Source organism: Hemicordylus capensis, chromosome 3 (genome assembly GCF_027244095.1).
Source record: "Hemicordylus capensis ecotype Gifberg chromosome 3, rHemCap1.1.pri, whole genome shotgun sequence".
Classification (NCBI taxonomy): domain Eukaryota; kingdom Metazoa; phylum Chordata; class Lepidosauria; order Squamata; family Cordylidae; genus Hemicordylus; species Hemicordylus capensis.
In genome coordinates this window covers 114,290,424-114,315,076 of record NC_069659.1, presented here as the reverse complement: position 1 = coordinate 114,315,076, position 24,653 = coordinate 114,290,424, and the positions used below count along the sequence as shown (strand labels likewise).

At 45.4% G+C, this 24,653-nt stretch overlaps 1 protein-coding gene across 7 annotated transcripts in view; it reads left to right on the top strand.

Annotated features, from left to right (window-relative positions):
• Positions 1 to 24,653, top strand: part of PPEF1 (protein phosphatase with EF-hand domain 1) — a 69,710-nt gene that overhangs the window by 13,143 nt on the left and 31,914 nt on the right. For 4 of the 7 annotated variants that reach the window (XM_053304617.1, XM_053304619.1, XM_053304616.1 and 1 more), the window contains 3 exons: positions 11,644 to 11,771; positions 14,248 to 14,308; positions 20,787 to 20,965. In XM_053304617.1, coding sequence (XP_053160592.1) covers positions 11,644 to 11,771; positions 14,248 to 14,308; positions 20,787 to 20,965 — 368 coding nt within the window. Of the gene's footprint in view, positions 1 to 870; positions 1,074 to 3,468; positions 3,573 to 11,638; positions 11,772 to 14,247; positions 14,309 to 20,786; positions 20,966 to 24,653 lie in introns of those variants that run through there. The other 3 variants (XM_053304614.1, XM_053304615.1, XM_053304621.1) reach the window with 3 other exon arrangements.

Genomic DNA, 24,653 nt, shown 5'->3' with positions numbered 1-24,653 from the left:
TCGAATCAGCCCCAATTCAATGTGAACTGACTTGTGTGATTTGTGCATCGATTTGTGGGCACCATTTTGTCTCTATATTTTCCCCTTGCTGATTGGCTTTCTGACACTGGCTTACAATTTGCTTGAGATCTCTTTGCTTCTTGGTTGGCTTGTTGTCATTCAAATCAAGTGTTGGCATAGGCAACTGTGCCCCCATTGGCTGGGGGAGGGAGCAGGGAGGCCAAAGGAGGGAGTTTCGAAATTTATAGAAGGGGCTGATTGAGCAGAGAGTCATTGCTGTTTTATTCCTTGAGAGAGAAGGATCAGAGAGAGACTGCAGCAGCACTGAGATAGCATAGTGGTAGTACTGGTTTAGGCATGCCAGCCTGCCTGGCCCCCAGAGAGTGGTGAGAGAGACAGAGAGTGCCTGCTGTCTCTCTTTTTATTTTTCCTTTAAATTTGCAATGCCAACCACTGCTTTGTCCTCCCCATCTTTATTTTAAAAAATTGTACCAGTAGTACCAGTGGCTTTAACTGCGTTCTGCTTGGAATTTTCTGATATTATTCTTACTTGTAGCCATTCTACTCCCAGTGGCTTTAATAGCCGGGGTGCTGCTGTGCTGGTATTTTTTTTCTGATTATTTTAAAACTGTACCAGCAGCCCCAGTGGCATAACTGGGTGCTGCTTGGAATTTTAGTTTCTTATTCATGCTTGTAGCCAGCCCCAGCTCCAGTGGCTTTATTTAGTGGGATGCTGTGCTAGTCTTCTTGTAGCTCCAAGCTGTACCTGTTCTTCGTTTCTGTGAAGAACTCTGGACTGAATTATGTAATTCAACTCTGGACTGAATTATGTATTTTTATTTATTTAGCTAGCTAGTTAGCTAGCTAAATAACTCTTGTACTGAGACTTCTCTCCAGTGCCCAGGCTCTCTCTGACTGTTTTATTTCTTTTTTGTTTTGATTGTTTGGATGAGTGGGTGCCTGACTAGTGCCCATGTGCCCTCCCGCCAGTGTCTGCTTGGACCATGAGTGCCTCCGAGAGCGACACTTGCAAGACTCTAGCCAAGGACGCCTCTGGAAGAAGACATTAGAAGGTGGGAGCCCCACCCACTCACCTTGGTCAGATTCAGTTCTTTAAATAAGGCCTAGTTTGAGGCAAGGGTGGGATTGGGTGGCAGGACTATATGGCAGGAGGGGTGGCTTAGAGAGGCCACAGTAATCCCCTTCCCTTCTTTGCCTTCCCTTCCCTTCGACTTGCTCCGTTGTCTTCCCTCCAAGAACAGCCTACCCCAAAATAAAGTCGGCTTCTGTATTGGGGGGGATTTAATTTTTCTGGCTTCTTTATGTGCACCACAATGCTCTGAGCATAACTGACCCATGGTGACCTGTGCAATGCTGACTGCATCCACTGGTCCACAGGGGTATGTAGCCAACTGTCTTGGGATGACAGCACTGCTGCAGCACCTGCGATGGCATCAACCAGGAGTGCCTGCCCCTGCTGGCAGCAATAGTCCTGGTGTGTCCTTGGGTAGCAGCAAGGCTCTTACTCCCAAGTAGGGGAAGTTTCCTGCATGGTGGATGCAGTCGGTGGGCAAGCAGTCTGGTCACCCAGAGCCTCATCTCATCTCTTGTGCCATTGGGGAGATGATCACTTTGGACTACCAGCCATTCCAGGTAGTGGAGAGCACAAGCTTCTGCACTACCAAATACCCCTCACACATCACCCTTAGCAGGAGGGTGGTGCCTTCCCTGTACTGGGCATGTACAGAGGCCATGTCAGGGCTGCTGCACACAGCAGTGCCTGACACCAGCATGCACTTCACTGTTGATCTGTAGAGCAGTCCCAGTGGGAGGCACACTGCTTTCCTGTTGCCAACATCATGAAGGCAGCAAAGCAGGGTCATCGTGAGTGAAGCTCTTGGCCTTTCTGGGGCTGCAGCCAGGTGATTCATCCCCGCTGCAGGAGCTGGGCGCCATCCTACTGCTGTCACAGCTGTTCTTGTGGAGAAGTGCTGCAAGTTAGGAGAGCTGGTCTTGTGGTAGCCAGCATGACTTGTCTCCATAGCTAAGCAGGGTCTGCCCTGGTTGCATATGAATGGGAGACTTGATATGTGAGCACTGCAAGATATTCCCCTCAGGGGATGAAGCCACTCTGGGAAGAGGTATAGGGCTGAGAGAGATTCCTGCCTGCAACCTTGGAGAAGCCGCTGCCAGTCTGTGAAGACAATACTGAGTTTGATAGACCAATGGTCTGACTCAGTATATGGCAGTTTCCTATGTTCCTAAGTTAGCAGCTTACTTCAACCGGAGTGAAAAGGGTAGGCATGTGCTAAGGAAGGGGCAGCTTGAGCTGGGCCTACCTAAATATCTGATCCCTCAGAATGTTCTGACCTGGTGGAACTCCACCTGTCTCTTGCTCCAGTGCCTGTAGGAGAAAGAACCGTCCTTCCACAGCTTGGCAAGGAGGTGAGGCTTGGAAGTGTGCGACCTATCCAACCAGGAATGGCACTCGCTTTCGAGGTTGTCTTGGCACTCAAGCTGCTCTTTGTTGCCATGAATGGCTTGTGTGCCAAGGCAGGAATACTGAGCCAAGCTTTGCCCACTGTTATTCTCCACAAGAAGATGATGGGTGAGCTCCAGACCACACTGACCACTGAGGAAGCAATTGCCTTGGCAGGTTGACTGAGAACTGGAGTGTTGGAGCATCTCAAGATACCCTTGGGTAAATTGACGGAGCATGCTTTGTCCTGCCTATGTGACCCAAGGATGAAGGGCAAAACAATCACCCCTGACCAGCTGCCCAGGTGGAGGGACCTCCTGGTTGCAGAGATTAGGCAAGCTGAAGATAGGGGGCTGGGGCTCAACCAGGTGGTGGAGCACCTATGCTAGTGTGCAGTCCACCCCAGCAGCAGTACTATCACTATCATTTCCCGGCCCAGAAGGGGAGTGTCCCTGGCAGGGCCAAGTGAGCTGGCGGTTCCGCCTCCACATTCCACCCAGTAGTTCATGGAAGGGTGCAATGCTGAGCAGTGTGTTCTGCTGTACCTGCAGGACCCGGTGGCAGGCCAGGCCAGGAGACAAGCCAATCCAGTTTTGAGCAATGCATCACCAAGTCTGGCCAGACATGGCGACGGTTGCTAGATGTCTTGTGCCCACCAACCAGAGTGAGAGGGTTATCTCCTTGGTCGGGGCCATGGTGACACCCCATCACTTATGCTTGGATGCTGACATGGTGGAGCGGCTGGTCTTCCTGAAGGTCATCCTCCTGCTGCTGGGCTACCCCGAGCTGACCATGGAGGGTGAGTGACTCATGGTCACCCCTAACCACTGCAACACCACTGGCAGCTTGCCTCACCCTGGTCAACCCAGATGTGTCACAGTCTGCCCATTAGTGCTGCTGACACACGCAGACATGCATGCATGACACCACCGTGGCTGATGATGAGATATAGACTGGTGCCCTGACCCATGTGTCAGGCTGTCAGCCAGGGCCCAGCACCAATCTGAGGCCATGGTGTGTTATCCAGATGCAGGCAGGCAGGGATGTACACTTACGCTGGAGAAGAAGAGGAGAAAGAAGACTTCTTTTCATGGTAAGAGATGAGCACCATGCCTGGCCCTGGGAGTAACTTGTGCTTCACTCACTGCTCTGGTCTGCTCTGCAATCTGTATTGTGCATTGCAAGGTGTACTCACTCAAATGTGAGCAGAAGACATTGCTATAGTAGAGCTTATGGCTGTGCTCCTCACAGAGGCCACTTGAGCATGCATGGTGGCCATTTTGTTTTCAGCTGCCATTTAAAAAATAATAATTTAAAAATGGCCACTGCACATGCTCAAATGGTCCCTGTGAGGCCCTAGAGGCCAGCAGAGGGGAGGGGGAACCTTTGCAGACCCCCAGCCACGGCCTTTAGGAAGCCCCCCGAAGGGGCTACAGGTAATTTATATATGTATATGTATATGTATATGTATATGTGTATATATATATATATATATATATATATATATATATATAATACAAGTCTGAAGGTCACATACAAGTCACATATCTGAATATGTGTACAGTGACTTATATATATATATATATAATATAAGTCACTGTACACATATTCATATATATATATATAGTCACTGTACACATATTCAGATATATATATATCTGCCTGCATCTGGATAAGTCACTGTACACATATTCAGATATGTGACTTGTATGTGACCTTCAGACTTGTATTTTCCAGCTGATATTATAGTAAAGTTATCTGAAAGATGGGTGTCAGATGTTTGGACAGGGGGCGCAATTTCAGTGCTTGCCCTAGGTGCTATTTTCCCTAGATACGCCTCTGGCTGTGCTTGCTGTCTGCTAGTTAGGGTGCTGCCATGGCCGCTGTTGCAAGTGAGGATGGAGTCATAATGGTGTGTGTGAGAGCAACTTGTGCTGCATCTCACTGTTTTCCTGGGAGTGTATGTTCACTAATGCTGAAAAGAAGAGGAAGGGTCACTTGTTAGTGACTGAGATTTACTTCTGAGTAAGCAGCTGCAGAGCTTGGTGAGAGCCCAAAGTGGTGTTTACTTTTGAGTATGTGATGGAATGTTCCCATTTCTTCTTTCCCTCTATCTTATACATTCCCCAAATTGTGCCCAACCATTTTCCTCTCCATGGCTAACAACAACGTGGAGGGCAATGAGACTGACATTGGGAAACAGTGGGAATCCCAATTAATAACCCCCCCCCCTGCATTTTGCCTAGTCCAAATTCCCTCCCTCCTGCACAGGTGTTTTTTTTTTAAGGCAACCACAATTACAACCACCAAAAGGCAGGGAGCCCCAATCGCCCCAGCCAATTTTCTCCAGGATTTTCTCTTTTTCCTTGCCCCATCCTTCTGGTGGCCCCTCTCTCATCTGCGCAAGGGCGGCTGGAGTTCTTGGTGAGATGCGGCCAAATGGCCACGTCTCTGCCAGCTGAGTAAGGCCAAAAGCAGCAGGCAGGCAGCAGAGAGACAGATCCCGAGGAACTCCATCCGTGGTGGACAGATGCCCAGAGGAGGCCCAGGCTGGGACAGACAGCGTTTTGGGAAGTAGGATTGATCCTCAACATAGCTACTTTGGTTTATGATCAACCGCAGACTAGAGCTTCTGGCCTTGATCCGGCTGCTGGGCAACTTGTTATATCAGTCTTCCCCAACTAACTGTCAGTCTGGCAACAACAACAAAAAGGTCTCTTACCTCCTCCTCCTCCTGGGATGTGATTGGTTGGAGAAAAAACCTGGAACAAGCTGTGATATCACAGCATGTGACACTCTACCTACTTGAAATGCGCAGGTGCAAGAAAAGCTGGTATGTTGGCCAGGGAATGGGGAGGCCTGTGCGCCAGCCAGGGAGAAGCCCGCCCACTGAAAAACCTACCAGCCTTACCCGCCAGCCACGGGTAAATAGAGGGGAAACCGTGGCAGAGTAGGGCTTTGAAGTAGGGGGCCCCCAAAAAACAATTTTGTCCCTGGGCCTCCGGGAGCCTCTCTGTGCCACTGCAGATGAATAAGTGAGTACACTAAAGAGATGCAAGAAATGTCCACACCCGATAACTTCTTTCAGCTCCCAGTTTATTTAGGGCATCTGGCTAAATTCTGAGCAGCAGGAAAAGCAGAATATCATTTAGCTGTACTGGTGGATCAAGCTTGTGGAATGCCTTCTGTTGGCATGGTGAAAGATGGCTTTTATTATTATTCTCAACTACCTAAACAACAACAGAGCTCTACCTGCAGGCTTACCATGTAAGGAAACTAAAACACCAGGAAGTTATCCAGACATGGCTTAATGCCACGGGGTATCTGAAGAGTGAATCTGCTTCGCAGCTTCGCGGCAGATTCACAGCTGCTTAATTTGGGGGATTAAATAGACCATTCACATAGGGTTGGCTCCTCTCCGCAATCCCTGCAGATCTTTTTCCTGATGCTACGCCCATGCATAGCTGTGCTTCACTGCGTTAACATTAATTCTGTCTCTGAAGCAAGGAGGAGGTGCCCTCTACCATTTATTTCCCTGTGAGGAAGCATGGATTGGATTGCATATTCATGACTGAGAAGTAAAAGTAAAAGCAAAGTCTAAGTAGAATCGTATATCCTTGGCTGAGGTCGCTGCAGTGTCTACACTCACCCCAGCTACCTACAAGTGCTCATTTTGGATTACCAACATAATTTGTTGTCATTGGGCAGAAGGCCAGACTAAGTTAGTCATGACTAAGCACCACTAAAATTAATGAAACAAGTTAAATATGACTAAATTACGTTCAGTGAATTTCAGTGGGAACCCATGACTGTGTCTGGATCCTACCATAGGAGTTCCTTGTCTGGCATAGTATAGCCTGTAAAATCTATCAGGAAATCTGTGTTTGCACTGTGTGTGGAAACCAAAAGCTGGTTAGCTTTGCATTGCAAAAGGATGAAACAGTGATGGCCATTATCACAGAGTCTGTATTGAAAAATTCACTACATGTGGGGAGGGGTTGACCTGAGCCAAGTGAAGATGAGCTGTAAGTGGGTTACAGCAGACGGTATCAAATTCAAATAAATTAGAGGGCTTTATTCTCCACCCACCAGATGCATGAAATAAGGTCCTGTTCCATCTTTTTTTCACAGACTGACCATTCAACAGCAAACATACTGTATGTTCTATTTCAGTTCAACAACAATGCTCTCTCAGTCATCTTTTTCTCCCGCATCTATTCTGAAATATGGATTTGCTACTTCTTGCATAGTGGGTAGATCGTGGCATTACGGGCTTCTCCCCTTGGGAAGAGGATTGGTTGACATCACTGACCCAGGTCTCTTGGTTTTCAATTAATTGCCTTCATAACAAAGCAGCACTTCTAATCTACTTGACTGAGAATTGAAATAATTAAATTGGGCACTATGACAGAGTGATTTTCCAGGGGGAACCACACGCCACCATCTTAAAGGCAGGTTACTACTTGTTTAATAACACAAGTTCTGTGTAATGTCCAATGCTATGTTTTGGTGTGTTCAACAATCACTATCACAGTTTGTCAAGAGTTCAGTCTAAATCATATGCTTTCAATGCAACATGCACCGTCTTCAGGCAGTAAAATAAATCACTAGCAGCTACTAAAGAAGAATGGTTGCATAGTTAATAGACAGTGAGGCTCTCCACATGAGCAGTATGGAGAGCCTAACCGGGCTCTGCGGGGAGAGCGGATTTCGGCCACTCTCCCCGCAGACGAGCAGGGAGCTCGCCCTGGGTGGCCAAACTGGCTGCCCACACAATTACCGGCTCTGTCACGGAGCTGAGTGGGGACGGCAGGGATCGGTGGCTGCCCAGCCCCCGGAAGTCCCACAACGCCTCGTGTGAGTGCACAGGGCATTCTGGGGAGACACCCCCCCCTAAGGTCGAGAGGCTTGTTGGAACCTCCCAGTTGGCCTCCCAGGCACCGTGACGACTCACGATCACCAAAACGGGGTTAGTGGTGCAGCTCCCGGCTGTTCCTACGACCTCAGGAAAGTGGGCTTGGCTCCCTTAGCCCGCTTTCCTGCAGTCGTGAGAATAGCCTCAGTGAGATATTTTAATTTACTGCAAAGCTAAACATGTTTTCTACATCTTTCTTGTGAGAAACCATATTTTGAAGATATTGTATAACTTAATGTGCTGCATCCATGTGTCTTATGAACACTTTAATAATAGTGGCAATGAGCAACTTAATTCCAGTGGGGCTACTTTGAATAACTTTCTTCATCATGTAAACCACTTTCCTTTCTTCTTTTTTTTGCCTTGAGTAAATTATGACTTTGAGCACCATTTGCTTTTTGAACTCAGAATTTCCTGTATTTTAGAGCAGATTTGGTGTCCCAACTCCCTGTAATGTAGCAATATTGTACATTAGTAGAAGTAAGTGTCATAAGAACATAAGAAACAGTTAGGACATATATTAAGATAAATCTTGAGGTGCTGTGAAATCAACCCAGCCTTTTTTGTTTTTATTCAACAAAGGGCCATTGTGTCTCCATGAGCTTGTTAAAACACATTAAAGCAATTGACCCATAAGAGTTTCCTGGAACTCATGGCTTTAGAGAGTTTGGGAGAAAAAAATTCAGTCTCCAGACAATGTGCACTTGGATTATGGGATTAATGAATCTAAAGAATATCCTGCTGACTACATTTTCCTAGTCAGACTGTTCCCATTCCAGTTGTGGTAACAAAGGAGCACATTTTCCTGAGAGAATCAATGTCTATAAAAAAAGGAAGATGTGGTGTTCTGGCTTGTGAATGATTTCTTTCCTAGAGGGATGACTTGAGATGCACAAGAGAAGCAAACATATGCTAGTTTCTGTAGGTTGTGTTTTGTCCTTCAAAATAGCAGCGGGGGGGGGGAGATGCATGTGCATGCTAATTGAGCAAAGAGGCACCTTTTAAAAGTGATGATTCTCTTTAACAAGGGAAGAGCTACTGGCCCTATCCATCCCCAGCACAAGATCCCTCCAGTGGCTGTTGCTGGTGTATATCTTACATTTCTTTTTTAGATTGTGAGCCCTTGAGGAACAGCTTTTTATTTATCTATTTATATCTATGTAATTGGCTTTGGTAACTTTGTTGAAAAGAGGTATATACACATTTGCCGTATGCACAAATGCATGCATACTCCTATAGCAAAGAGGAGAGCTGGTCTTGTGGTAGCAAGCATGACTTGTCCCATTAGCTAAGCAGGGTCTACCCTGGTTGCATATGAATGGGAGAATAGAAGTGTGAGCACTGTAAGATATTCCCCTCAGGGATAGAGCTGCTCTGGAAAGAGCAGAAGGTTTCAAGTCTCCCCCCAACCCGCACCCGGCTTCTCCAAGATAGGGCTGAGAGTCTTTTGCCTGCAAACATAGAGAAACCGCTGCCAGTCTGTGAAGACAATACTGAGCTAGATAGACCAATGGCCTGACTCCGTATATGACAACTTCCTATGTTTCTAATGTTCTTTGGAAATCACTTGTTGTGCTTGTAGGATTGAGAGAGCCTGGAGCTATGGATCCATCCATCCAAGCGAGGAGAAGCCCTGGTTCTCTTTGGACACTGAGAGCAAAACTATACATTGCATATATCTCATGCTTGGCCATTGTTGGCTTATTTACTCCCTGCACAAATATCCATGAGGCAGAGGACAACCTGAATTAGCACTATGGTGTGCAGCAAAGAGTGAAAGCCCTGCACTGGGGCCTTGTTCCAGATCTGGGCAGTGTGCCCTGATCTTCTGGATTGAGCTAAAAGCTGTATACTTTACTTAACATACAATTGGATTTGAACACATTTCTGGAGCAGTGGGGTGTTGTTGTTGTTGGTGTTAGAGCTATTTACCTGTGGGTCCAGCAATGCAAGAACAGCAACAAGAGGGTTGGTGAGAGGACTTCTTACAAGACTCTTTTCTCTACTCTTTCAGCTGCATCTTCCAGTGAGAGTTCTGAGAGCCAAGGGCTGTTGATGCTCTCTGCTCAATGAAGCCTACAAGGCCCAAAGAACAATGCATACAAAACTCTTGAGAAAACTTTAGAACAGAGTTTCTCAACCACCGGTCCGGGGACCGCTGCCGGTCCCCGAAGGGTTGAGCGCCGGTCCCTGACTGGGAGTCAACCCCCCCCCCCCAACAACTGCAATCAAGGCACTCACTTCCTCAATTTTGCACATGGTACGGAAGAGGAAGAGTATCACCTTCTTGTCCCTTGCCTCCACGTGCTGCTGTGATCTTCCTACAGCTATTTTATTCCCTATCTTTACAGCTTCAAACTGTATGCGGTGTGGAAGGTATGCCACCTGAAGGGCTGCCACTTGAAGGGCTGCTGGTTCTTGCATGCTCATTGTTTGCAGCCAAAGGTTGATTGATTGAAACCCAGCTGCCTATTGTGGTCGAGGCGCCTTGAGAGGGAACGCTGTTTCCCTCTTGCATCGGTGGGGTGTTGTGGTCCCTCTGCCCCCTGTAACCCCCTGGTCTGCACCGCCGGTGGAGGACGGCGGTCCCCTTTATGACCTCGCCGGGTGCGGGGGACAATCTCTGGCCGGGATCATGCCGCGGTGAGGGCTAAGCAGAGGAGGGAGGGAGGAGGGCCGCCTTGGCTCACCTCGCAGGTATGCGCGGGCAGCATGTGGGACCACGTGAGCTGCGTGGCCCCAAAGGCAGGCTGGTGTGATTGGCTCCCGCAGGGGAGTTGGGAGGGGGGCACAGGAGTGCACATTGTGAGAGAGGATGGGGAACACTTGCTACACTCTGGTGCGCAAGCACAGTGGCGGCAGCTCTTGGACCCAGGCGACCTTCCGAGTGCAGTCCGGTGCACCATTGCCTCACCCACCCTGAACAGTGCCTCGTCTCCCCAGCGAGGAAAATGAGGCATCTACCACTACAACGCCCCACACCCTCCGCCATCTCAGAATCACCCCCTTTCTTTTAATGCCAGGTCTCCACCGCTCTTCTTCACATTTTCTTTCACCATTAAAAAAAACCCCATTCCCAGCACCTGCCATGTAACGAATTTAACGAGTTTTGGAGGAGCTGCACGGGTTTCATTAGGTCCACCTAACAAAGTGCACATCTAAGAGCAGGATCCAGATCAAGTCAGGTGATCATGACCAAGCAGCATTGACACAAATGAGAGATGACTAAATTAATTTCAGTGGGTGGTCGTGACTAACGTTGTCTGGATCCTGCCCTGCGACTACACAACTCCTGCTAAAACTCCACCTCCATCATGAGAGGGTTAAACTGTAGATTTCCGGCTCTACTGAGCTTGCCCTGCTCTCCTCTCCTCACCTCCTTTTTGCTTTGCTTGACATCCAGCCTGATGAAGCATTTTGGGGGATTCAAAAGCTTGCTTGTGTGTTGTTTTCATTGCCCCCATGTAGCTTTTGAATTTTTCTAATGGCCCAACATCCCCTCTCCATTGAGTAATCACAAGCACCTCCACCCCCACCCCACACATACTGAAGACATACTGGAGACAAATTTGTTCACCCAGGCTTTTAGATTCAGGGGTTCTCAACCTTGGGTATCCAGACATTGGTGGACTTCTATTCCCATAATCCCCAGCCATAATGGCCAAATGCCATTGTGGTTGGGGGTTATGGGAGTTTAACTGAGGGACCCAAGGTTGAGAACCCCTAATATTCCATGTTTGCAAAAGATTCCAAATTTAATTATTTTAATGCTTATATTATTTTAATTGTAAACTGCCCAGAGATGCAAGTTTTGGGCAGTATAGAAGTCTGATAGATAGATAGATAGATAGATAGATTTGAAACCCCTTTACTAACTGCCGGTCCGGGAAACTGCGCATGAAGAATGTAGCGGTCCTTGAAACTCTGCACGAAGAATTTAGCGGTCCTTGACTCCAAAAAGGTTGAGAAACACTGCTTTAGAAGATGTTGTAGGATGGTTTTATTGTTGCCCAATTTCCCTATGTAAACCTTGTTGAGAACTTTGGGTTGAAAGGCAAATATTCTAAATATCCATACATTTTCTAAATCAGTCACTCAGTGGGGAAGCCATGCCTTTTGTATTTTAGAAGGAAGTGTTATGCAACATAAGTAAGTGTACAGCAAAGCCTATGATTCAATGCCTGAGATTCAACAGCAACTAATTTTGCACAATTAACTTTCTCTTTCTGGCTGCTTCATCTTTTGATAGCCATTAAAGCAGCTATCCTCATTCAAAGATGGTTTCGGTCTTACATGGTCCGGCTGGAGATGAGGCGAAGATATGCTCTGAGTATTTTTCAGTCAATTGAATATGCGGAAGAGCAGGCTCAGCTACAGGTATGTGGAACAATTCTGACATGAATGGCTTGTGAGGTGGAGCATGTGGGGTTTCCATATATATGTCCTTCACAGATAATTTAGTTTGGCAAGGCATATGAATATAAGTATATGATATAATAACTGCCAAGCAGTTCATTGTCTGAAACTGAATAATATCAGATAAATCTACAAGGTGCAGCAATCTTTTTTAGTTTGTATCAGGCTTTTTGATGCAAATTATATTTTTGCTACTATTTGTATCTTTAAAAAAATTCAACATGCTTTAACAGGTGAAATAATCTAGATCTAAGAAAATGCATGTATATGAACATAGAATTTTGCAGTATTTGGTCATAATTATTATGGTACATATACTGTAGAGGTTGGACTTATTCAAACTTTGATTTCTATTATTGTGAAATTAATTGGAGAGTTCTTCAGGATGGTACATCACACCTAGGCTGAGTTCTAAAATCCTCCACTACTCAATATACAATAGTTGTTTCTCTTGTCATATGACCGAAGAACTATGACCAGGTTCTTAGCTGTGATTTTTTTAAACAAGTAGTTCTAAGTAGAACAAATGAAGGCTACATTCTGTTTCTTTCAATATGGTAACTCTTTCCTAGGACCCCTCCCATGTGTTGTGTGAATCCTGAAGCAACATGGCAGAGCAATAAAAACAAAAACCACTGGGGTCCCTACCTGTCAGTGTTCTCTCTAATTTTTTTCATGTGAGAGGAATGAATTTTGTTCTGGGCAGCAATATCAAGGCAGTGTGTGCTCACGTACATTCAGAGTGGGGCCTTCCTGATTCAACTTGAGTGGAATCTAAAATTAACTGAGCAGACATCAAAAGAATTGTGTGTGTGCGCACATGTGCTTCCCTTAGAGGGAACACTGGTGCCTGTGCACCTTCTCAAGTGCTGTGAATTTGGTTTGTATCCAGTTCTCAGTGCATGAATTACAAAGGCCTGTTGTGTATACTCTGAGTGGCTAAAACAGGGGTTCCCAATCTGTGGTACTCCCCATGTTGCTGAACTACAACTCCCATCACCCCCAGCTACAATTTATTGTGCTTGGGGTAATGGGAGTTGTAGTTCAGCAACATCTGGAGTACCATAAGCTGGGAACCTCTGAGCTAAAAAATAAGAAGCACAAGGACTATGAGGCTGTTCTCAAGTGTGGCCTAACCCAAGCTAGGGACACTCAGCCTGCAGGGGTGTAGCTATGATTGAGTGGATGAGTTCAAAGAACCCGGGGGCCCGGGCGCACGCAAAGGACTACTGGGAGTTTTTTTAGAGCAACATCGGGGAAGGGGCGGCAGGGAGGTATCCTGCCACCCCAATTACTCGTAACATTACGGCGCCAGAGCGGGAAAGCAGCGGGAGGGGTAAGTAAACCCTCCTGCCGCTCTTAAAGCTACCCCCCACCCCCGAACCGAACCACCCAGATCCGGACCAGTCCGGACCGGTCCGGATGCCTTTACAATGGCCTCCGGACTGGTCCGGGCCCATCCCTATTAGCAGGGGACAAAGGATCCATATTTTTCCCACCATGGATAGAAAAGCTGCAGGAGAGGATTTTGATCAGGAAAATTGCTAGTGGGGAATCGATGATGCACACCCTCCCCTGCCACTGCTCCAATTTAAATTCACACACACACCCTCGTGACTGCATTTCAGTTAAAGCACAAAATGTTGGGATGCTCCTCACATGTGTTCTGCACCTTATCTAGTTTGATCCTCTGTGCTGAGCCAAGAAGTCTCTGATTCATATATAACTTCAATATAACTTATATATGATTCATATATAACTTCATTTACTCATTTGAAGTAGCCTTAAGCAAGCCACTTACTCTTGGTCTCAGTTTCATTTAATTTAGTTGTAATGTTCAGTCTACTTTGTTTTGCACTTGGACATCTTTTATATAGTCAAGTTTAATTTTATGTGATTAGATATCTGTATTCACAAAGATATAGCTACTTTTTAAGAAAGAATATAGGAAGTGAAGTGATCAGTGCAGAGGAGTTAATTAAACGTAGCTTAATAGCTGTAATGCGCCAATGTCAACTTGCCAAATCACAGAGAAAAGCACAGGATGCCGCAGCAACAACAACAACAACAACAAACAGATTATGAGATAAAAGAGGCTGTGATTCAACAGGATTAATGCACCAGAATAGTTTTGTGCCCAAAGGACCTATGTTCTGTGCACCTATGTGTGCAGCAGCTATTCTGTTTTATGAGCAAAGAAGTGTTTCATGCTGTCAATGGGCAATCTTCATGCATGTGCAAATGATTCCCCTTCCCAATGAAAAAAAGGAGCAAAAGGCAAATCCTAGCATACACAAGGCTTTGGATTTTTCCCAGTGTCTTTACAAGAGATGGATCAAAATTGCCTAACAAATCAACATCAGATGAGAAAACTGAGACATGAGAAATGGCTTGCATTTTAGCTTGTAAATTAACCAATTTATGTTTTCTCTCTCAGCTTTCCAGCTTTTTCACATATATGCTGGACCATTTTACTCAGCCCAGTGAGACTGATCCAGGTGAGCTTAAATGCAAAAATCAGGGAGCATTTAATTTAAAGTTAGATAGCATAAATAAGTCGTTTTAATGCACTTTCCCCAGCAGTTGCATACATGGATCCTGTCAAGTATATATAGTCCACAGCAACTAGGGCCTTGTGTGTGGGGAATAGGTTTCCACGTGTGTCTACAGTCATGTTAAGAACCGTTTGTATAGATGGGTGCTGGCATGTGTTTTCCCAGGCAGAAATCCCAGGGGCTGGAAAGTGCAGTGCTCATCAAATGGTGAACAAGAGTGAAAGTCCCTTGTTCAGGAACACCAAACGGTGGAGGACTGAATCCCAGGTGTCTGTTCATTCTCTCCCCAAAGAAACAATTGGTCCTGACAGTTGCACAGATTGGGTTTCTGGATGGGGTTTGTCAGTCTGGAAACCGATATAAAATAAAGCAAGCTTCGAAAGGTGCTATAACATGTTTTGTTTTGTTTGCACTCCAAATTAACATCACACCAACTGCACTTTGAGTACAGCACACCCTTTCATCAGAATATGCCCCTGTGGAGGAAATGTTCCTGGAAATTGTTGTAACCTTTTGTAGGGGATTAAAGTCTTTGTCTCAGAGCTAACTTACATGAGGGAAAGAAATTGCCTAGTCATCCCTGCTGAGCTGCCTGGGTGGGCTTCTCATAAAACTATTCTATATTTAGCTTTAAAATGCCGCCGCCACCATCCCCTTATTGACAGAAGTACTCTGAAGTACCCTAAGATTTGGGCTGGAATATCACAGGGAAAACTCTCTTAATCTTGCTATTGGACAGGTACACAAAAAACCCTCCACGTGTCTGCCTACATGGGATGAGAAAAACTGATTGCTGCTGAGCGCTTCAGGACACTTTTGCACCAGAGAAATCCCTTTTTATGCCCCCCCTCCTGAGTTAAAAACCAACTCTGAAAGGCTTGTAAAAAGAAAAGAACAAAAAGAAAAGCAGTTTTATTCAATTACTACAGACTGCTTCCATCTGAGCTTTTAGCTTTAGATACACTCAAACATACTTAGGTTACAAAAATAAGTTGTCTTAGATTTCAGCTTTAGGTTGCATTTGGGCACACTTAGATGTTTACAGAGACTTTTGCAACACCCTAGGTGGGTTGAGCATAGGCTAGTGTTTCTTATTTTAATCACGTTGCAGGTAAAGAATGATAGAACAGGATCAGGGATATACAAAGCGCACACACAAAGAAATATAAGTTCCTAACACTGACTAAGCAAACTGATCCCTATGCTGGCCCTTTTCTTTGAAAACTCACCAAAACTCCTGATGAGAAATCAAGCTTCCTACAGATCTCTCACCCTGAGAGATTATCCTGCAGCCTCCAGCCATGAGGCATCTGACCCCATGCTAGTCTGCACTCTCTGCACAGACTTCATTTCCTGTTCCCAGAGTTCCCAGCAACAACTCCCTAGGGTCCCACCCCCTTGGTGGACTGTTAGGGTGATCTCTGGAGTTAACATAAGAACGTAAGAACAGCCCTGCTGGATCAGGCACAAGGCCCATCTAGACTAGCATCCTGTTTCACACTGTGGCCCACCAGATGCCTTTGGAGAGCCCACAGGCAAGAGATATGTGCATGCCCTCTCTGACCTGCTGTTGCTCCCTTGCAACTGGTATTGAGAGGCATCGTGTCTCTGAGGCTGGAGATGGCCTACAGCCACCGGACTAGTAGTCATTGATAGACCTGTCCACCATGAATCTGTCTAAGCCCTTTTTATAGCCATCCAAGCTGATGGCCATCACCATATCCCATAGCAAAGAATTCCACAGATTAATTATGCGCTTAAAAAATGAAGGTTGCAATCATATACACTCATATGAAACAAGTCCCATTGAGCACTTCCTCTTGTCGGTCCTAAATTTCCCAACCTTCCATTTCATGGGGTGACTGCTGGTTCTAGTGTTGTGAGAGAGGGAGAAAAATTTCTCCCTGTCCACCCTCTCCACTCCATGCATAATTTTATACACTTCGATCATGTCTCCCCTTAGTCACCTCTTTTCCAAGGTAAAGAGCCCCAGATGCTGTAGCCTAGCATCATAAGGAAGGTGCTCCATGCCCCTGATCATTTTTTTTTGCCCTCCTCTGTACCTTTTCCAGTTCTACAATATCCTTCTTAAAATACAGTGATCAAAGCTGTACGCAGTATTCCACATGTGGCCACACCATAGAGTTCACCAGCCTGTCAGTCAAGACAAGGGTTCCCTTCCTGTTAACTCTTTAGAGGGAGGGGAGACCTTTGCTGATCAAATGTCTGTTACAGTGAACCAGCCAGTCTTTAATATTCTTATAGTGCAACTCAGCACATATTTGTGTGGAAGGGGGTCCCACTGTGTCCAATGGGACTTGTTTCATATGAGTGTATATGATTGCAACCTTCATTTTTTAAGTTATTTGTGTTTTTTTCTAGTGTTGAGCTGAATGTTTCCATAAGATAACTTTTGCCTTGGATTGGGGGTGGGGCACCTTTGGGCCTCTCCAAAATGGGGATCATTTTGGTGATTTTGTGGGGGAGGGTAGGATCTTCAGGGGGCTTATTGGAATGGCCCCGTGATGGCAATTGCCTTTTCCTCTGGGTTAAAAAAAGGAGAAAGACAAGAAAAGTGGTGTTCCTTTTCTTGGCACCAGTCTGAAATCTTTCTTGCACTTAGCAAATGCTAATCAAATTAAATGGGTATAAAACTTCCTGCACTCCATTTTAAGACTATTACTGATTCCAGACCTTGGAACATTTTCATCATGTCCATTTTTTTCATAAACACACCCTTTTTGTTTTGCTTAAGATCCAGCCTGAAGAAAAGTCCTGGAGTACTCAAAAGCTTGCTGACTACTTTTTGATTTGTTTAGGTGCCTTTCTGAGGTTTGCATCATTGTTTGTTTGTTTAAAGATTATTGATGCCCTTCTCTCTTTTTCCTGCTGATTGTTGCAAGCCTGGACCAATACCCTTGCAGCAGCCTGTGTGCAGCTGGATTAGGGCCACAGAATCTAAGCGTGTGGTTTTCGATATGTTACAGTGAAAAGTGTGCTTTCTTTCCTTCTGCAATGAAATGGAAGATTGCACATCAGTGGACTTTTCATTGAATATGAGAGTAAGGTTTATCATAATGCATTAAGTTCAAGTGTGTGGGTAACAGTTGTACTGTGATTACTGAGACTGGACAGCTGATTCATAACCAATCAGTGTCCTTGCAAAGGGAGAACCCTTGTGCTGTACTTTACACTTTATGGTAAATATTCCTATACATAGATAATCTTGGTGCTATTTGAGTAAGTAAAGTTGTGCCATTGAGTCAGTGTCAACTCCTGGTGACCAAAGAGTCATGTGGTTTTCTTTAGTAGAATACAGGAGGGGTTTACCATTGCCATAAGTATGAGATGATGCCTTTCAGCATCTTCCTATATCGCTGCTGCCTGATATAGATGTACCAGTGGGGATTCAAACCAGCAACCTTTTGCTCCCTAGGCAAGTTATATCCCTGCTGCACCAAGCAGGATCTAAAACAAAGCAAAGCGATATAGAGAAAAAATGGGGCCTTTAGAATATGATGTAGGCATCATATGACTGGCCATACCTCCCTTTCCACACTCTTCCCTCCTTAAAAACCTGGCTTGTGCAGAGTTCTTGTCTCATACACAGAGTGACTGCTCTACAGGAGCATGAGGCAGTAGCTTTCTGTGTAGGAAGAAACAGGATAGGATGTCTTCCTGCCTGGAGGTGCAAGCTTAATGCACAATACTTTGTATCGGAATCCAATACAACTGAATTCAGGATTGGGTAAGCAGTCAGTAATGGGATACACTGTAAGACAGCACAGGAGCATCTATCTAAATGCTATGCAGTCAGATTTGGATGAGTGTGTGGATGGTACTTCAGTAAATAGATCAGGAGATAGATAAAAATATAATCAGTGGCTGATATCCAAACTAAGTTACTCTAAGGACTACTTAATATAATAGAATCAACATTTCGCAATGAAATCATACATTGTAGTGAGTTCCGGAGCTTAAATTTAGTATTGAAATGACAATTTAAATGGTGAGAAAGCTTGACATTGACTTTCTAGTCAATGAAAGTTCTCCCAACTTTCTGGTGCTGTAGACACAACACTAAATCTGAATTTCCAAAGAAACAGTCTCAATCACTGAGCCACAGAATCTCTCTTGTTTATCATCTAAGTCAGCCATTGGTTCGTATCTCATACTGGATTATTTGATAACAAGATAAACACACTATTACAGACCATAAGCTGATCAATATTTTTTCAGTGATGAGAATTATAAATTCCCATTTTTCCATGTAAGCTGCCTAAAGTACCTAATGACCTTTTCATGTATTGAGTAGCCAAATTACATTCGTGGTGTTTTTAAAAGGAACTAAGATAGGCCATAAATGGCCTTGTCATGTACTATACTGAACAACATGGTGGCAGTATAGAGACACACTTAGATATTCTAAAAATAAATAAATTATTGGACCCATTATACTTTTGTTTATTTTGGAGAATCAAGCTAAGTCTTTGAAGTGCTTTTATGACTATAGAGCACATTTACCTATTTAGTACTCTATGACTATAGAGTACATTTACCTATTTAGCTTTTAGGTTACACTAATTTGGGGGTGGGGGTGGTGATGTTTCCTAGGAGGGCCTAACAACTTCATAGAAATGTCTTCCAACCAAGGGTGTAAGGACTATAGAGCAAGGGGGGACGATAGTCCTCTGGCCACCAGGGTCAGGGTGGTGGCAACAAGGCAACCCCTCACCCTCAGCCAGAGTGCCTACTTGCCTCCTCCTGCACTTAGCCAGCGAATGAAGTGCTCACCAGCTGGGAGCGAGAGGCATGTCCCTCTCCTTCCCAGCCAGTGTTTCAATGTAACTCTGCCTGTGCTGAAGGGAAAAGCCCAGCCAACCAGCGTTTCAGTAAAATGTTGACTGGGGATGGATGGGAGAGGGTCCAAATGGACCTTCTCCTCAGCATTGGCCCCACCCCTGCATTGGATGTGAGATGCAAGTGGCCGGAGCCAATGCTGAGGACGGGGCCCATCAGCCCAGGTAGAGCTTCCCTTCCCACTCAGCGTTGTGTGGAATCACTGACTGGGAGCTGCTTTCCCTGCCTTCTCAAGGAGACAGGGAAAGGAGCTCCCTGTCAGCTCTTCCACCTATTTGGCCCAATGGCTTCTGTATAGGAATCATTCCAGAGTAGGAAGGATTCATCTGTTCTAGTTACAGAAGATATTAGTCCAATTATTTACAGAAGATAATTATAATTACAAGATATCTTATATTAGTTATCTTATATTAGAAGTATATTTATATTTACAGAAGATAAATATTCATCTGTTCTACTTACAGCAGACAAAGATTAGAAAAATATTTAATGTGCAGATTGCTCTACAGTCTTTGGCTAGAATTTAGAGAAGGATTTAGAGAAGAACTGGTCTTGTGGTAGTAAGCATAGATTGTCCCCTTTGCTAAGCAGGGTCTACCCTGATTTGCATTTGAATGGCAGACTACATGTGAGCAGTGGAAGATATTCAACTTGGAGGATGAGGCTGCTTTGGGAAGAACACCTGTGTGCTTGCATGCAGAAGGTTCAAGTTCCCTCCCTGGTACCTCCAAGAGAGGGCTCCTGCCTCCAACCTTGAAGCAGCTGTTGCCAGTTTGTGTAGACAATCCTGAGCTAGACGGACCAACAGTCTGACTTGATAGAAGGCAGCTTCCTGTGTTCCTAAGTGGATAGTGAGTGTGCAGTGGGAGCTTCTGAAATTTGCCTTTTAATGTGGCCCCCTGGTGCCCAAGAAGCTGTTGAGGCTGTTGTCACCAACAGCCAAGACTGGGCTAGGGCAGCTAAGCCCGGGCTTGGCAACTTGAGGGAACTGCTGGGAGCTGCATGGCTCCTGCCGGTGCTTTGGCTGCAAGCCTGGCTAAGAAACCGGTCTATTAAATGAGGTCAAGGGAGCGAGCTCTCCCTTAACCCCGTTTAACTGACCATGTGTCAGCACCAGCTGCTGGGGGGATCCCCACCATGCACTGCACACTATCACAGTGCATTGTGGGATTTTGGGGGGTTGGGATGACACATCCCAACCCCCACATCTCTGTGGTGTCAGTGGCAGCCGTGGACCACCCTGAGCACATGATTCGTGCACCAGCAAGACCACCTGAATCATCTGTGGGAAAGGTGAGCTTCTGCTGCCTTCCCCACCACTTGCCCTCAAGCCCTCTCACTCAATCGTGAGGAAGGGCTCGGTCTCAAAATCTGAGGCAACTTTGACACAGCTTAAAAATTTCACCATACTGTGCCCCAAAGCACCCAGAATGCACACATGCATCTCCAATGTTATATTAGCAAATTAAATGCTTAATATTAATGACATCATTATCAAGGGATATGTTTGTTGTCAGCCAAGGCAAATGTTTATATATTGCTTTTTTTATTTCTTGTATAGATATGAACTCACATTTTTCCCCAAGTGCCAGTGACTCCAGTATACCTGGCTCAGATCTAACTATGGCAGAATATGAGAGAACAATAGAGGTACCGAATTCCTACTATGGGCCTCGCCTATGTTTCCCCCTCACTACTGCTGACACTGATGCGATTCTTCAGGCCTTCAAGCATCAACAGGCAAGTTCAGAGCTGTGGCTAACAGTATTTTATAGTTTTTCAGTAATCTGTAAAATCTTCAGTTCATAATCACATAGGTATCTTAGACACCATTAACACATTAGGGCATACAAGATGCAAGTAGCCATGGTGGTTTGTTTTTTGAAACAATTGTTATGAGCCTCTTCAAAGAGATGAATAATTGTGGATTAAATATGTTTGTTCATCCTGTGTATATCAGAAGAAACAAGTTGTTCTGGTACGAACTAATCAAATGATGTGGTTCAAGTGTCGCTATGTGTCACTCACTACAACTGTACCAAATTTGGTTCAAATCAGTTAGACGATTCATATGTTAGCCCATTTGCATCTCAAATGTTTATACATCCACCATCTTGAATCAAGGTCAATGACATAAACTATGCCTTTGAGGTGCCCTATGTGTCCCTACAACTATACCAAATTAGGTTCATTTTTGTCCAGGCATTGCGAAGTTGATGGTGGGGACACACACACAGAATGTCAGGTGATCTCATAAGCTTACTTTTCTTCAGGAAAGTAGGCTAAAAATATAATTGTTCCCTGAGGAAGAAGCCCTAACTTGAAGGTTCTGTTCTGTGCCACTTTTAAAACAATTATGGCTGGGTCACATGTTATCACCACTCTCTGACCGACTCCACACACACACACACACACACACACACACACACGCCAATGAAATATGAAAAATGAAATTCAAGGCCAGCCCAGCACTGCTTTGCCTCCTCTGGTCCCCCACCCCCAGCAGGCCAGCGGCAGTACAAAGAGCTGGGCAGCAGCAGGCGTGGAAGCAGGCTGGGCCAGGGCTCCAGCTGGCTGCCTGACTTGTCCAGTTGTCCCCTACCTGCCTTTCCCTCCCTGCTCCCCACATGCACTTCCTGGTCCCTTTATGGTTCAACGGCAGCACACCAGGCCAGGGGAAGGAGAGGCCTGCAGGAATGCCTGCCCTCCCTCCACATGCCTTCTCTTCCTAGCTGGCCCCTGTGGCTTTTGCCAGGCTGGGGGTTTCCTTCCCACCCGCTGCTGTTCTTCCTTCTCACTGGCACCAGCTGCTAAGAGATGCGGGGAGAGACAGAGAGAGGGCCCCTCGAGAGTAGCTGTAAAGCGCTGTTATCCCACCATTCCATAGCTGCCACAGAGGCTGACAGGTTTATGCCTGCAAGAGGGCAATTGCGGAGGGAGGAGGAGAGCCAACTTCTGTGTTAAGGTTTCCTTACAAACACAAACACACACACGAACATACTCACATCAAATAATAATAATAGTAATAATAATAATAGTAATTCCCCCTTTTTTTTTTAATCGCCATGACTCCACTTTCACAAATACTAAACAAAACAGGCCTCGGATACCAAACATTTAAAACAGGCCTGCACAACATGCGGTCCGGGGGCCGGATGCGGCCCACGAGGCCTTTTTTCCTGGCCCCCGGGGCTATTTCCTCTTCCTCCCCCTGCTGCTTAAAAAACACCTCCTCAAAAAAAATTCCAGCCACTGCACGGCCGAGGAGATGGCTGCGGGGGTGCGGGTGTTCTTCCTTACCCTCCCCGACGGCAGCAGAGGCGCACAGCGGCAGAAACCAGAGCGACACTCGGGTCTGCCATTTGGCCCGGTGTTGCTTCCCGTGAGGCACGCCTGCGCAGTTAAGTCTCTCTCTCTCTCTCTCTCCCACCAAGACTGTGCCATTCTCTCTCTCTCTCTCTCCCCCCCCCACCAAGACTGCGCCATTCTCTCTCTCTCTCAATCCCCCACCAAGACTGCGCCATTCTCTCTCTCTCTCTCTCTCTCTCCCACCAAGACTGTGCCATTCTCTCTCTCTCTCTCTCCCACCAAGACTACGCCATTCTCTCTCTCTCTCTCTCTCCCCCCCCCCACCAAGACTGCGCCATTCTCTCTCTCTCTCTCTCCCCCACCAAGACTGCGCCATTCTCTCTCTCTCTCTCCCCCACCAAGACTGCGCCATTCTCTCTCTCTCCCTCTCCCACCAAGACTGCTCCATGCTCGCTCTCTCTCTCTCTCTCTCTCTCTCTCTCTCTCTCCCACCAAGACTGCGCCATTCTCTCTCTCTCTCTCCCCTACCAAGACTGCTCCATGCTCTCTCTCTCGCTCTCTCCAACTGCTCCATGCTCTCTCTCTCTCTCTCTCTCTCTCCAACTGCTCCATGCTCTCTCTCTCTTGCTCTTTCCAACTGCTCCATGCTCTCTCTCTCTCAGGCCAAGCCTCCTGCTGCATCCTTTCCATCTTTCTTTCCCCTTCTCCATTCTTTTCCAAAATTATGAGAAGAGGGTCTCGTTTTTTTTCTCCTTAAAAGTGTTCCATGTTTTGTGTGATGATTTGGCAGAGGTGGAAAGGAAGAACAATGCATTTTATTATGTTTTTTGTACAGATTGTATAATATTTATATTATTAGAATGAATTTTAATTCAACTTATTTCATATTAATTTAAATCAATCTTGGCCTGCCAGAACATCAAAAGTTAAATATTGATTAAATACATTTAAAATTCATTTTTAATTCATTTCACTTTAATTCAGTTGATTGGTTGATTGATTGATATTAAGTGTTACTCTAATAATCAGCACCCTAGGAATTGACCTCGGCCCCCATGAACCAAGTCATGGTTGGTTTCGGCCTGCCAGGGAGTTGTGCAGGCCTGATCTAAAACATCAAGTAAAATAAGCCATCTGCTCTACATGGACAATTTGAAGTTGTATGGAAGGTCCCAATCAGAAATCGAATCACTGCTAAACATTGTCCATATATTCAGTAGCGATATAGCAATGGAGTTTGGACTAGACACATGTGCTGCATTAATAATGAACAGAGGGAAAATAACAAAAACAGAAGGAATAGAACTGCCCAGTCGCACAGACTAATTACAAACAAAGGCATGACAAGGTTAGGTAGCAGGGATGATACACTGGAACGTCTGCAAAAAATACAAGCTACCTGTAGCCAAAAATTGGTGGGACCATAAAATTGAAAAGTGGTCGAAAATGAAGATGCAAAAATATTATGGGATTTCTGACTACAAACAGACAAACATCTGCCACAAATTGCACCAGATATAACTGTAGTCAAGAAGAAAGAAAAACAAGTTAAAATAATCGACATAGCAATTCCAGGGAATAGCAGAATAGAAGAAAAATAAATAGAAAAAAATCACCAAATACAAAGATCTACAAATTGAAATTGAAAGCTGTGGCAGAAGAAGACCAAAATAATCCCAGTAGTAATTGGCACCCTGGGTGCAATTCCAAAAGACCTTGAAGAGCACCTCAACACCATAGGGGCCACAGAAATCACCATCAGCCAATTACAAAAAGCAGCTTTACTGGGAACAGCCTATATTCTGCGACGATATCTATAATAACAACAGCAACAATACTGATAATAAAATTCAGTCATCCCAGGTCCTTGGGAAGGACTTGATGTCTGGATAAAACAAACCAGTCAATAACACCTGTCTGACTGTGCAAACAACAACATCAATGATGATGGTGATGGTGATGGTGGCGATGATGATGATGATTGGAGGATATGGAACATATATAATATATTGACTCAAGTCTACCGACTGGAAAGGAAACCAGAAAGGAGATGTTTGCTGCAGACTCACAGCTGAGGGGAACCGACATAGGAAGTTCAATATCGATTACCCAAGGCTCT